Source organism: Penaeus monodon, chromosome 9 (genome assembly GCF_015228065.2).
Source record: "Penaeus monodon isolate SGIC_2016 chromosome 9, NSTDA_Pmon_1, whole genome shotgun sequence".
NCBI classification, from domain to species: domain Eukaryota; kingdom Metazoa; phylum Arthropoda; class Malacostraca; order Decapoda; family Penaeidae; genus Penaeus; species Penaeus monodon.
Window position 1 is genome coordinate 51,567,786 of NC_051394.1, and position 15,000 is coordinate 51,582,785.

Sequence of the window (15,000 nt, forward strand, 5' to 3'; positions counted from 1 at the left end):
TTCCCTTTTCCCTCCGCTTGAAGGAAAATGGCACAGGTAAAGGCCTGGGGAACGACACCCGAAGGCGCGGGGAAGACGGCGAAGGGATTTATGAGGCGAAACAGAGAGAGGAAGTGGGAAAATATTGTAGTTTTTTCCTTGACCAGTTGATGCCAGGTCACAAGGGTGTGTGTTTGGGGGGGCGATTTTTTTCTTTTTTTTCCTCTGTAGACTTCTTTTTAAGGCGACCTTTTCCTTCCAAGACGATATTCTAAGGCGCTTAAAAGACCGTTTCTTTTTCCGTGTCAAGGCGAGCCGTTGGGCGCCGTGTTTTGCAGCTTGTCGAGTTTGTTATACCATATTGTGCCCGAAAGTTGGCCCGAGCGATGGTCGTCAGCGCCGTCGGTGGGGCCGTTTGTGGCTCATTTATGTTCTGGTCATTTGACTGCTGTTTTTCCGAGTTCCCTTCTATTATGTTGTTGTTCTTGTTGCTAATGTTATTGAAGTTATTGTTGATGTTGCTATTATTATAACAATCATCATCATTATCATTATTATTTATTGTTAGTTATTTTTATTGTCATCAGTCATTATCATTATCATTATTATCATCATTGTTTTTACTATTTTTATTATTATCAATTATTATTATCATCATTATCATTTTCATTTTCATTAGTATCATCCTGATCCTCATTAACATCACTAATCTTGAATTGTTATTATTCAGCTTGTATTATTATTAGTTACTCCTTCTAATTCATATTTAAGACCAATGTTCACTTATTATCTGGTGGTGGCACGCTGAGTCACTTGTTGTTTTGAGAAGCGTAAATTGGAAATGCCATTGCAGAGCTTGAAGCTCCTTGACAGCCCAAGAAGAGCATGTGTCTTTCCTTGCCCTTCTGAATTAGGCTCACACGTAATTGTTATCCCTTTTAAAACCACATCAACAAGACTGATGGTAGCAATAGCCGAATAAATAGAGTGCAGTGGGACATTGGCAATGCATGTGGCTCTGCTATTCTGGGGCAAACGCTACCTGCCTCAGAATAATCTCTTGAAAGAGGGCACAGTCCTAACCCTTGCAAGTGAAACTAATCAGTTATGATAACAGTGAGACTATCATTAAAAATATAAAGATGCTCTCACAGATATTAGTAATAACAACAATGATAACAGTAGTAAACCATGATTAGAACAGCTAGAAAACAACAGGTAAAAAGAGAAAATAATTCCACTAAACATTTGGCAAACAGTGCTTAACAACAACAAGAAAATGATAATAGCAACATCACACACACAAAAAAAAATCATTAAAAAAAAGAAAGTTTTGAACATTTACTGAATAGAGAAGAAAAAGTTTACAGGAAGTAGGTAAAGGGAAATAGAAGTTAATAGAAATAACACGAAGTGCAAGAAAGATATATGAAGATATAGAAAGGAATTGGAAAAGAATCACATAATGGAGGGGTAGATTATGATGAAAGAAAAATTGAATTAGAGTGATGTGACAAAATAAATAAGAGAGGCAGACATTGGATGATGGGTAACTGTGTCCTTCAAGTAGGTCGACACCTCCCTCAGTGGGCAAGGAACAGTTAGGGCCTCATCACTCTTAGTATCAGTAAGGCTCAAACTCCTGAACACTAGGTTATTACTCGGTGCATTAGTCCGCAAAGGGCTTAGTTTTAGTGAAGTGTTATTTGTGATATTGAACTAAGTGGAAAGAAATTGTACATTTGATGAGATTAGCCTTTATTTCAAACTGAAAATAAGAAATACAGAACATTTTTGGAAAAAAGGAAAGCATAGAGAGAAATTAAAGTGAGAGATAAATGACATTTAAGGACATCGATCAGATAATATCCAAAAAAGATAATTATTTTCACCGACTTTCCAGACATGAGACACTCTTTGTCTAAGAAATCGTTTTAAGAAACTTGTCCTTGCGCCCAGCTGCTTCTGGCATCTCTCATGGATTTTATTTTAAACAGATGGTAAGTAATTTAGTCACTTTGTTTTTCTTATGTTTTGCTTTGTCTCCATGAGTTAAGATAAGTAAACTGTTTTTTTTCTCTGTTTATTTTTGTTTCACAGTTTATCAATTTTTTCTCATTGTTATTGTAATTATTAGTTATATCATCACCCCCCCAATCCCTTGCCCGTTGTTGTCGTGGGGGGGCTTAGGAGGCGGAGACTGGGACCCAATGATGGGAACTCCCCAACCTTGGGACTCAGCCCTCGACTCAACTAATTTTGCATGGTCTTTATTTTTCCTTCCCACCTTTCGTTTCTGTCCCTTCACCAAACCCTTCTACTATCCACCTCCTAAGGTGTGAGAGCCGTGCTGAAAGGATGAAAGGCTGACTTTGTGCCAGTCCTGAACGGCCTGAGGGAGCCATGGGCACGGTATTCCCCTGATTGTTATCTAGCCCTTACCCCTCAAGGGGACCCTGAGGGGTGGACTGTTTTTATCCCCAACATAATCCAGGCTTACCATGGCCAATAATGAAAATTTATCTCCACTATTAGGGGCAATGAGGCTTGCCCCTTTATCAAATAGCCCCAAAGATGTAAACTCATCCGATCCCCTGACCCCAGGCTCTCCTTTGACCACGGCTCCGAACACTGCAACAACTACCCCCTCATCAATGCCTACTAGTACAGTAGCCAACAACCAATCCTTAAGGAACATTTCCACTCTCCCAGCACGCTCAACATCAACCACCCCATCCTCCCTTATTAATACCCTACAGCCTTATTGCCCACCTCCCCATAACACTATCTCCCTAAACACTACTCCATCGTCACGCACCCCCCCTTCACTCCCCCTATCACTCAAAAATATGAATACCCTCTTCAGCGCACCCAATGGGCCGATTTTTCGTGATCCCCCCCCACAGCTCCCTACTCTGAAAACACCCTTTCTTTTCCAAAAAATTCTCCAAAAAAAAAGTAGGTAAAGTCTTTTTCCGTACCGCCCGCCGCCCCCTCTTGTCACAGTAACATCCAAAAACCAAACTATAGCTTAACAAACTAAAAAACATATATGGTAAACCCACCTTGGAACCCCATCCAACCCCCATATTTTCCCCGGGAACAGTTTCAATCTCCCGCAAATTCCCCAAATCTAGAAAAGATTGGTAAAATTGTGGAAAAAGACCTACTTGCCTGTCTCACAAACAGATGCAACCAGTACAATGCTACTCCTTTCCCCCCCAGAGTAATCAAAAGAAACCCACTAACATACCCCAAATTACCTTTGTAGACATGCCCTTTCCCCTTTACGTCTTATGGAGGAAAATTTTCCCTCCCTTTCTCCATCCCAAACCTCCTCCACGTCATCCCAAAAATTGTTGGCTCTAGACACCCACCAAAACATTGCCTTTCCCACAGCCAGATGCCCACTAGTGCCCAACCCTGGCCATACCCACTAACTGCCCGCACAATCCCAAATGTCCAACTGTGGCGGCCCCCATAATGATTTTATAGGGGCTTCCCCCCTAAAAATTTGAGTCTGGGGTACAACTCTCAGATTAAAAACTGGACTCACACTATTTAAGCCAAAAAAGAAGCCTCGACGGGGTTTTTCTCTCTTACTCCTTACTCCAGTAATATGCTCTTTCTCCCAATTCCCAAAACCCCCCCCCCCAATTAAACCCCCTTTTCTACCTTCCCTCCCTTCCCCCATTCAAACTTTTTTTCCCTCCAAACCCGCCCTCCAATCCTACTACAGATTTTCAATCACCACCAAAAACCCCAACACCTTCCCCTTCCCCCCCTCGCACTACCCGTAACAAAAGAACAAACTTCCCCCCCCTCTTTCCCCTACCACACAATCCCCCCCACCTTCCTTTTCCTTTGCTTGAGACACCATTTCCTCTTTCCCCCCCTCACAAAAAAAATCCTATACCCCCCAAACTCCCAAACCAACCCCCTTGAAGAAACCATTGAAAATATTAAAGATTACCAAATAAAAAAGACACTAAACCTCCAAATCTTACAACCCCTGCCCCTTCCACTCCAAGTAACTGCGATACCCATTTTCCTCCTAACGAATCCCCCCTACACCCAACCTCCTCCCCCCTCCCAACACAACCCATCGTCATATCCTTTCCCTTATAGCCCATCTTTGTAGCCTTCAAGAGCCCTTTTCTAACACTCCTCCAATCCCAATCCCCAATTATCTTTTGTCTCACCCCCACTTTCCCTCTATGTCTCTCCATACTTATAAATCAAAAAACACCTTAGTCACCCTCCTTTCAAACGGGGTCCCTTGCACTTTTTATCCGTATTTCCTTCATCGTTGGGACACAGTGATATCATCACTTCTCCCCACCCACCCCATTGACTTTTTTTACTTTTAAAAATTTAAATTTTTCCCAACTTTAAACCCCCTTTCCTCAGTTGGTGACTTTAACTCCCGCCACAACTATGGGGTATTCTATCCAAACTCCGAGGCCGATCTCTAGACCCTTTCCCTTCCCCACGCTGCCTTACTATACTAAATTCAGTCGCCCCACACATTTTGATACACGCACGAATTTTTCATGCATTGACCTCGCTCTAGCCCCCCTTCTCTTCATTTAGATTTCCCTGGTCGCTTAGACCACTTTCCCTATAGTGACCACTTTCCTTTCTCCTTTCTCCTATTCATACGTACCACCCCCTAACCCCCCACCTGGTGTTTTGATAAGGAGGGCATATTTTCACTTCCTTTTGCATTATACCCCCCCATCCTCCCCATTCCATTTCAGAAATGATACAGTATTTACAATACATTTTAAAGGGCTGCACATACGCTATCCTCGAACCTCAAGACCATATACCTCCAAATGTGTTCCATGGGGTTCTGTTTGCACAAAAGCCTTCGCTAAAACTGCACCCGGAACATTACCGCTAAAAGTACTCCAAATCACTTCAGCCCTTATCCCCTTTTAAAAGAGCATCTGCCAATCTCCGTCGTACAATCCGGAAAGTAAAATAAATAGCTGGCAAATTATGTTTTTTTCATCCTCTACATCTATCTAAAATGTTTGGCCCGAATCCATAAACATCGGCAACCCCCCCCCATCCTCCCCCTGTCCTCCATTTCGAAATACCCCCCTTTTCTGATCCCCCCAATTGCTAATGAACTGGGTGATTATTTAGCCGGTCAGTAGTGGTTCTCACCATCTTCACATTTCTTTTCTATTAAGACCCCCCGAAAACGTACCCCCATTCTTCACCCCCCTCCCTTTTGGGGTCCTATAATGCCCCATTTTCTTCCCCTGAACTATTGCTGCCCACATCGTGCCGTAAAACTCATGAGGGCCCCGACGGGATTCCTACCGTACTCCGGGAAACCCTCTTCCTCCTTTTCCTTCCTCTTAAAAATTTACAACCACATTTGGACATGGAAATTTCCCCTTCTAATTTGGCAGAAGTCTTATCCTTCCCTTCCGAAACCCAAAAATCGGTACCCTTTCCCCAAGACTATCGCCCCATCGCCTAAATAGCTGCTTGTGAAATTTAGAACGAAAGGTGAAAATTCCGTTAAGTGGTATCTTGAATCTCACAATCTTCTCTCTCCTTCCCAAATTTGGTTTCGCCGTGCCAGAAACACGCTGACCCCCCTTGCTCTTTTGAGACATAATACATCTCATTTGCACGCCCTGAATCCGTACTACTATTTTTTTATCTAAAAAAAAGCATAGAAACGCATGGCGGGACCAATCCTCCAAAAATTGTCCTCTCTGGCATACGTGGGAAAAATGGGGGTCTTCATAAAGTCCTTCCTCTCCCAACAACTTTTAGGTTAAAAAATGCCTTGCCACTCATCTTTTTTTCCCCCAAACGAAGGTGTCCCCCAAGGCAGTGGCTCAGTACCACTTTATTCCTTTTTGCTGTTAAAGATTTGTTTTTTTTTTACCACCCGAGCCCGGTCATCACTATATGTTTATATTTAAACCCTCTATGCCTCGGCACATCCCTACCAAATCTCTACCAATTTCTTCAATCGCATCTCATCAGTATCTTCCGGGCCCCAAAAACCCCGGCTTCCGCTTTTTTAAACCCCTAATCTTTTTTCCATTTTTTTCTCTCGCTCACGTGCAGGTCCCTAACCCCCCCTCTTTATATGGCACTCCACTCCGCCGTTCCTTGGCAAATTCCCAGGGGTCATTTTTTTACTCCAAATGTCCTGGCGGGGAAACCCTATTTTACACATTAAAAAAAAAGCTCCCGCCCTCTTCGAATCTTAAAAAAATCTCTCCCCTATTCTGGGGCTCAGACGCAAAAAATCTCCTTCATCTTCTGTTCTTTGATCCTCTCCATCTTGTTTGGATGCCATATTACTCCTCTGCCTCAACTTCTCTCCTTGCCCATCTTGATAAATCCATCACTTGGTCTTCGCTTTGCATAGGCGCCTTTCGCTCCCCCCCAGTTTAGAGCCCGTACATGAAACAGGCATACCATCTCTTCTCGACGTCGTGCCCTTCTCTCTCTCCCCCCTGCTATTTTCGATTCCCCCAAATTTTTCCCCCACTAAAATAAATATCCCCCAACCCCTATTCTTACCTTAGCTTCATCTCCACATTACCTCTCCTTTTTTAACGCATGGATACCCCCCCTCTCACATTCCCCTTTCCCCCATCTCCAACCCCCCCATTCTCTGTCCCTTCGTCCCTCCATGGGTCTAAACCCCACCCCCATATTTTCTCTTTTTGTTTTCCCCGCCCACCAAAAAAACAAATTCCCTCCTACTGTCCTTTTCACACATTTTCCTTTACCATGTCCACTCATTCCTCTAGTATTCATGTATATAGATGGCTCCAAATCCCCCTCCCGGGGCTGGTTTTGCGTAAACTTCCCAACTGTACTTTCAAAAAACTCCCTTCCTCCTGAAACCGGTCCTTATACAGAAATTTTAGCACTCCTTTTTCTCTAAAAAAACATATACTCCTTTCCTCTTCCTCTTTTACAATTTTTACTGCTCCCGAACTCATTAACTCTCTAACAATACACACCAAACCCACTTTTTTGAAGATCCAGAACTGGTTGTTTTTTACCTGCCCACCCATAAAAAAAATCAAATTTTTTCTGGGTGCCCCGCCATGTTGGAATCCCCCCCATGAAAGGGAGATCATAGCCCCCCACGCCTCTATGTCCACATCAACCAACCCCGCTTCACTATCCCAGCCACGGATTATTACCCACATTTTTGCCTTCTTGATAAACGGGGAATCTTTTTTGGGCAGCCCCCGCACTATAAATTACATTCTGAAAACTATCAAACTCCTCCGGTCAAATCCCTTTTATCGGAACGATTGGGAACTGCTCCGCCCGCTTACGCATTGGCCACACCCGTCTAACACCCCTATCTGAGTCACAACGATCCACCCTTAGTTCCCTTTTGTAATGTTCCCTTTCAATCCCCCACATCCTTTATCGTGCCCACGTTTTTAAACAACCCCTACCTCTGCTTTCCCCCCCCTATCCTCCCTTCACCGACCCCCAACCTATCAGCATCCTTTCAGTCCCCCATTTTTGCTTCAACAACCCATTCTTTTCCTCAAAGCATACAATCCTTCATCTAAACTAACTCCTTACCACACCCCCCTAACCCTTTTTACTCACCAATTCCTTTGCCCAGCTTAGACAAATATCACTAACTCAACCACCCCTTTCCCAAACATTTTTATATGCTACATGACCTTAGATGTTAGCACATTTCTCTTCTTTTTTAAACCCTTAAACCTTAAACCTTATATCATCAGGATAAAATTTTTTATATGTTTTTGCTTTTAATAAAGCTAATTGCAGTGATATGATTATTGAATTTTACCATTATTTTTTATTTAAAAAGCTTTGCTATTTTTATTTTTTATTTTTTATTTTTACTACAATTTTTCCTGTTTAATTTTTTTTTTTTTATCATTTTTATATTGTTTTTGAAATTTTGTCATTTCCATTATCATTTTTATCATCATTTCATTATGATATTATTGCCATCATAAATATTATTATTTTTAATGCTATTATAATTTTTTTTTTTTAGATATTATTGTTAATATTACTATTATTACTGTAGGCCATTGTAGAGAGCTATTATTATTATTACAGGTAGTTTTGTTGCTGCTCTTGTGATTTTTGTTATTTTTATAATTATTATTGTCAATAACCATTATTATTGTTGTTGTTATTAGGCTTTAGTGTTTTGTATTATGCCAGGTAGAGAATGATTAGATTTCCATGCTATGGTTAGGTCTAATTTTCTCTTATTTTTGGCAATACCAGCTGATATCCAAATCTCACATTTTCAGAATATATAGCCAATCAATAAATATCACATCAAAGTGTGAGCACTACAACAAGAGAGGCTCATGTCACTATATGATATGGGATTTGCATCCAAAGTGACAAAATATTGACCAAAAAATTAAAAATTTCTCAGGGTGTGTTCAAAAATGGGTCAGGCAAGGTAGGGGAACCACTTTTTTTTCTTACCTAGTCATTGTTGTTTTTATCATTGTTATTATTATTGCTATTGTCAATGAATAGATTATTGTCATTATTGTTAATAGTGTTATTTTCATTAGTAGTCCTTTAACTTTTGATATTTCTTATATAGTTATTATTATTGATTTAGCAGGTTTTCATAGGACTTTTTGATCGCAGGTGTTGTAGATGGTATTTTAAATTAATTTTTTTTATTCTCTGACTTTGTAGTCTTTACGCATAAAGAAAAAATATTCTTTCCTAATCAGCATTTACTGCTCAGTGGGAAACACAGATAACTTGATTGGAATTACATTATTGTCGGTTTGGTTTGTTGCCATAACTCAACTGATTAATTACACTTAGACTGATGTAGGATAATTATTGGTAATTACCTGTATACAATGCAAATGAGGGTAGCCTTATATATTATGATTCACCTATTCATATCACACATAATTAAACACCATACTTATCCACTTATCATGTTTTAATTTTTTTATCTTAGCCATAACAGACAACAGTGACAAGGCAAATTTTTGCTGGAGATAAGGTTATGGGCTACTGTTTTATTCAATTTTCTTCAAAATGAGTTTTTTTAAAGTGCTCTGAACAAGAACTCTCAAGGCATTGAAGTGTATGTCAGTGAAAGAAAAGATGAAAGCTTGCTTTTTGTAGTGACCAAATTAGACTTTTCGAACTAAAGATCATGGTTATTTGGTGCTTCTGTTTTGAGAAAACTACAAGGTGAGTGAAGGGACGAGTGAGTGATGAGTTTCCCTTGCTCTTTGCGTACAGTATTGTTGGATCTTATTTCTGTCTGTCTCTCCGTCTCTATCTCTGTGTCTGTGTGTCTGTCTGTTATTATTCACATTCTCTCTCTCTCTCCTTCTCGTCCTCCCACGCTCCGCTACGTCTCTCTCTCCTGCTTCTCTCTCTCTCGCACTCGCCTTCTCTCCTCTCTCTCTCCTTCTCCGTTCTTCTCCTCTCCTCGGCTCTCTCTCTCCATCGTCTGTGTGTGGTGTGTGTGTGTGTGTGTGGTGTGTGTGTGTGTGTGTGTTTCTCTCTGTCTCTCTGTCTCTCTGTCTCTCTGTCTCTCTGTCTCTCTGTCTTCTCTCTCTCTCTGTCTCCTGTCTCTCTCTCTCCTTCAGACGAAACTCTCTCTCTCTCGTCTCTCTCTCTCTCTCGTCTCGTCTCTCATCGTCTCTCTCATCTCTCTCCTCTTTCCTCAGTCGTCTCTCTCTCGTTCCCTCCTCTACTCTCGCTCTCATGGCCTCATCTCTACTTCCTCATTCTCATCTCTCTCATCTGTCGCTCTCTCTCTCGTCTGTGTCTCTCTCTCTCTCTCTCTCTCTCTCTCTCTCTCTGTCTCTCTTCTGTGTGTGTCTCTCTCTGTTTGTCCTCTCTCTTGTGTTTCTCTCTCTCTCTCTCTCTCTCATCTCTCTATCCACTCTCTCTTTCATCTGTCATCTCTGTCTCTGCTCTCTAGTCCTCTGTCTCTCTGTCTTCTGTCTCTTGTCCTCTGTCTCTCTCTTCTCTGTCTCTGTCTCTGTCTCTGTCTTTCCTGGCTGTCTGGTCTCTGGTCGTCTGTCTTCTGGTCTGGTCTAGTCCTCTAGTCTGTCTGTCCTCGTCTGTCTGTCAGTCCTGTCTGTCTGTCTCTCTGTCGGTCTCTCCTCTGTCTCCTCTCGCTGCTATCTTCTCCTGCTGGCTTCTCTCTCTCTCTCTCTCTCGTCTCTTCTCTCTCTCTGCTCTCTCCTCTCTCTCTCCGGTACGTCTCTCTCTTCGCTCTCTCTATCTCTCTTTCTCATCTCCTGCTTCTCAAGTCTGTCTCTTCTGTCCCTCCTCTGTCTCTCTGTCCTGCTGTCTCTGTCTGTCTGTCTCCTGTCTGTCGTCTCTGTCTGTCTGTCCTCTGTCCTGTCTGTCTTTCTCTCCTCTCTCTCGTCTCTCCTCAGTCTCTCTCTCTCTCTCGTCTCTGAACTCTCGTCTCACTCGTCGCCTCTCTTCTCATCTCTCTTGTCTCCCTCTCCTCTCGCTCTGTCTCTCTCTGTCTCTGTCATCTGTCTCTTCTCTCTCTCTGTCTCTCTCTCTCATCCGTCTCTCGCTCGCTCTTTGTCTCTCTCTCTCTTTGTCTCTCTCCTCTCTTGTCCTCTCTCTCTCTCTCTGTTTCTCTCCTCTCTCTGTGTGTGTTGTGTCTCTCCTCTTGTTTGTATGTGTGTCTCTCTCTCTCTCTCTGTTGTGTCTCTCTCTCTCCCCTCTGTGTGTTGTGTCTCTCTCTTCTCTCTGTGTCTCTCTCGCTCTCTCTGTGTGTGTTCTCTCGCTCTCTCTGTGTGTGTCTCTCTCGCTCTCTCTGTCTTTCCTCTCTCTCTCTCTCTCTGTTGCTCCCTCTCTCCTATCTGTGTCTCGTCTCTCTCTCTGTAGTCTCCTCCTCTCTCTCTTCTCTCGGCTCTTCCGATCTCTCTTCTCTCTCTCTCTCTCTCTCTCTCGCTCTCAGCTCATGGACGGCTCTCATCGCTCGCTCTCCCTCCTCGCGCTCTCGTACCAGGGTCTCGCTCTCTCTCTCTCGCTCTCTCTACCTCTCGCTCTTCTCTCTTCTGTCGCTTCTCTCTCTCTCGCTATCTCTACTCGCTCTCTCTCTCCGCTCTCTCGCGCTCCTCTCGCTCTCCTCATCTCGCTCTCTCTCTCTCTCTCTGTGTGTCTCTCTCTCTCTCTCTGTGGTCTCTCTCTCTCTCCTCGGTGTCGCTCTCTCTCTCTGTGTGTCTCTCTCTGTGTGTCTCTCCTCTCTCTGTGTTTCTCTCTCTCTTCTCTTGGTTCGCTCGCTCTCTCTGTTCCTCTCGCCTCTCCTCTCTCTCTCCTCTCTCTCTCCGTCCTCTCGTCTCCTCTCTCTCTCCTCTCTCCACTATCTCTCTGCTCTCTCTCTCTCTCTCGCTCTCGTCTCTCTCTCTCTCTCTCTCGTCTTTTGTCTCTCTCTCCTCTCGGTTGTCTCTCTTTCTCTTTGTCTCTCTCTCTCTTTGTCTCTCTATCTCTGTGTGTCTCTCTCTCTCTCTGTGTGTCTCTCTCTCTCTCTGTGTGTCTCTCTCTCTCTCTGTGTCTCTCTCTCTCTGTGTCTCTCTCTCTCTCTGGTGTCTCATCTCTCTCTCTCTTGGTTCTCTCTCTCATTCTCTGTTGTCTCTCCTCTCTCGTCTGTGTCTCATCTCTCTTCTCTGTGTCCTCTTCTCTCTCTCTCTCTCTCCGTCTCTCTCTTCTCTCTCTCTCTCCATCTCTCTCTCTCCGACTCTCTCTCTCTCGCTCTCTCTCGTCTCGGGCTCTCTCTCTCTCAGACGCTCTCTCTCTCTCGCTCTCTCCTCCCTCTCTCTCTCTCTCGCTCTCATCTCTCCTCGCTCTCTCTCTCTCTCTCTCTCTCTCTCTCTCCTCCTCTCTCCTCTCCTGGGGCTCCTCTCTCTCTCTCTCCTCTCTCCTCTCAGTCCTCTCTCCTCCCTCTCTCTCTCTCTCTCTCTTCTCCTTTCTCTCTCTCTCTCTCGTCTCTCTCTCTCTCTCTCTCTCTCGTCTCTCTTCTCTCTCTCTCTCTCTCGCCCCTCTGCCCTCCCTCCCTCTCTCCCTCCCTCCCTCCCTCGTTCCCGTCCCTTCCCTCCCTCCCTCCCTCACTCCCCTCCGCTCCCTCCCCTCCCCTCCCTCCCTCTCCTCTCCCGCCCTCCCGTCCCTTCCTCCTCCCTCCCTCCCTCCCTCCCTCTCTTTCCCTCTCCCTCGCCATCTCCCTCTCCCCCCCTCTCTCTTATTTCCTGTTTGTCTCTGTCTGTTAGATCCTCTCTCTCTTCCCCCCCAACCTCTCTCTCCACTTTGTGTTCATTGACATATACACTAAACCAAAACGTGTCCTGCAGATTCATTGATGTTCGCATGTGGTCGGGCAGCGTTGGCCCTGGGTGGTTGAGCATCTTTGGTCTCTTCTGCTCTGTGGACATCATTTGGGTGGCATCTTCAGAATTGTCAGAGGTAATGGATATCTTTTATGTAATTATTTAAGTGGTTCATAAGGCTTCTTTGGGAAGTTCTGGGTGTATTTTGTGATGTAGCTGTTAACGTTACTGGCTGCTATATTTTTTTGCTTAATGTAATTGTAGGTTACTAAGTAGGGCTTTATAAAGTGGCAAATATGTGAGCCAGAATTTCTCAGAAGTTTCCTTATCCTCAGTATATCTTCAATGATGCTGGGTTTGACAAACCATTCTTCAGTACCTACCTGAAGACTAGCATGTTCAGCCTCTACTTGCTAGGCTTTGTGTTCTGGGGTCCATGGAGACACCAGTGCATTCACAGCAATCAGGATGAAAGCATGTACCAGGTAAGTGAATTGAAGGTGACTTTCATATTTGTTATTTTGTAGTTATAGATCATTTATATGAATGAATATGTTTATGTCAAGAGTTGTATGTATTGTATGAAAAATGGTTGTGTTCTGTCATTCATATTTCTTTGAATCTTTTCCAATATCTTGAGCTTGGCCAAATTGTTGTATGTTCACATGGAATATAAATATGAGATGTTTTCGTGATAAGGATATTTTTTTGTAAAGTCTTTCTTTAACCAGCCATTGTGTGGTAATTCTGTCTGCACTTCCAATTATTATATGCCGCAACATGTTTAATACTTTAAAATAATACAGATGAATATGGATTACTGAAATTTACTCATGTTCATATTGGTGAATTTATGTTGTTTTTATTGAGATTTAATGCACCCATAACCATATGTGTAGTAGAATATGTCATGTCATGTAATGTTTTTATGTTGGTCTTAGTGTGTTTTGACATAATTATTCATAAATATTTTTATTGATAGATGAAGCTGGCTTGGGAAAATATTATGAAATTTGATTCAACATGTATATATATCATTGTCCAGTTATTTTGATATTTTTATTAGATTGCCTTGCATTTTGCTTATTGGGTTTGCATTTGCAGGTAGTAGATATTGCTGACAGCGAGGAGTTGGCATCACCTGAGGAGAGAAGATTGGTAAGTTTACGAGCTTTGTATGTAGTCAGAGTCAACACCAGCAAAATTTTATTAACCCATTCAAGGTGGTCTATCTGCTTAACTATTGCAAATTGTTGTGGTCATGTGATGTGCAGAGCTGTGGGGGATGTCCTGTTCTCTCTCCTCCTGTGGGAATACAAGTAATTAGTTATGCTTTAAGACCTGTCAAAAGGTTAATGGTACATAAAAAATAAATAAAGGAATGGGAGCAGTATATGAGATTGCACAACTGGTGGCTAGTGGTTTTAAGCTCAGTTGATGGGTTGATTTTTTTTGTGTGCGGATGAATTATGAGTGGATAAACATACTGATTGCATTAGTGAATGACGTGGTGAAGAATGAGGCCCAAAGAGTGAGATTTATTTTCACTTAATTTTCTTCACCTGCTTTATTCTGCTTTACTTCATAATCATCTCTTTACTTATTGTGACTTCTTTTCAAAATATCTTTATGTATAGCATGATTTATTCTTCATGATGATTAACTTTTCCTTCCTTGAGTAAATTTTATTAACATGAATAATTGATAACGTCCCTTTTTTTCTCTTGATTTATGTTCCTTACTTTGGCCAAATAACATTTCTTCTTTTTCCATCTGTAACCAAGTATTTTTTTTTTCATTTCTTGCTACGTCTTCTGGCAAATGCATGCATGATTAAAATATAATTACAAGGAAGATTTTGGTGAAATCTGGCATCCTGTCCCATCCCTTTTCCATTCCTATCCCGCAGTCCATCCTTCTCTCTCTCTCTCTCTCTCTCGTCTCCAATCTCTCCTCTTCTTCTCTTTATCGTCATCCTCTCTCCTCTCCTCGTCCTTCTCTTCTCGTCTCTCTCCCTCTCTCTCTCTCGTCTCTCTCTCTCTCTCTTCTCTCTCTCCTCTCTCTCCTTTCCTATCTCCTCTCTCGTCTCGGTCTCCCTCTCTTCTACTCTCTCCTCTCTCTTCATCTCTCTCTCTCTCTAACTCTCTCTCTCCCCTCCTCTCTCTTCTTCATCTCTCTCCTCTCTCTCATCTCTCTCCTCCTCTCTCTCACGGTCGTCTCTCTCTCTCTCTCTCTCTCTCTCTCTTCTCTCTCTCTCTCTCTCTCTCTCTCTCTCTCTCTCTCTCTCTCTCTCTCTCCTTTCCCCCCTCTCCCTCTCCCTCTCTCTTTCCCCCCTCTCCCTCTCCTTCTCCTTCTCCTTCTCCCTCTCCCTCTCCCTCTCCCTCTCCCTCTTCCTCTCCCTCTCCCTCTCCCTCTCCCTCTCCCTCTCCCTCTCCCTCTCCCTCTCCCTCTCCCTCTCCCTCTCCCTCTCCCTCTCTCTCTCTCTCTCTCTCTCTCTCTCTCTCTCTCTCTCTCTCTCTCTCTCTCTCTCTCTCTGGGCTAGTACAGTGGTAACGTGTCGGCCTCTCATCCGAGGGGTCGGCGGTTCGCGCCCCGCCCAGGCGCGAGAAGTTGCAACTGTCGCCTGGAGGTTACTGCTGTGGCTGGGCACCACGGCGGGCAAGGACTCGTTTCCGCCGAGTCAGTA

At 43.3% G+C, this 15,000-nt stretch overlaps 1 protein-coding gene across 1 annotated transcript in view; it reads left to right on the top strand.

Moving 5' to 3' along the window:
• Positions 1-9,169: 9,169 nt before the first annotated feature.
• Positions 9,170-15,000, top strand: part of LOC119576752 (solute carrier family 35 member F5-like) — a 14,123-nt gene continuing 8,292 nt past the window's right edge. Inside the window, 4 exon segments of the mRNA XM_037924394.1 lie at positions 9,170-9,207; positions 12,339-12,450; positions 12,650-12,799; positions 13,419-13,472. Of these exon segments, the coding sequence (XP_037780322.1) occupies positions 9,170-9,207; positions 12,339-12,450; positions 12,650-12,799; positions 13,419-13,472 (354 nt within the window).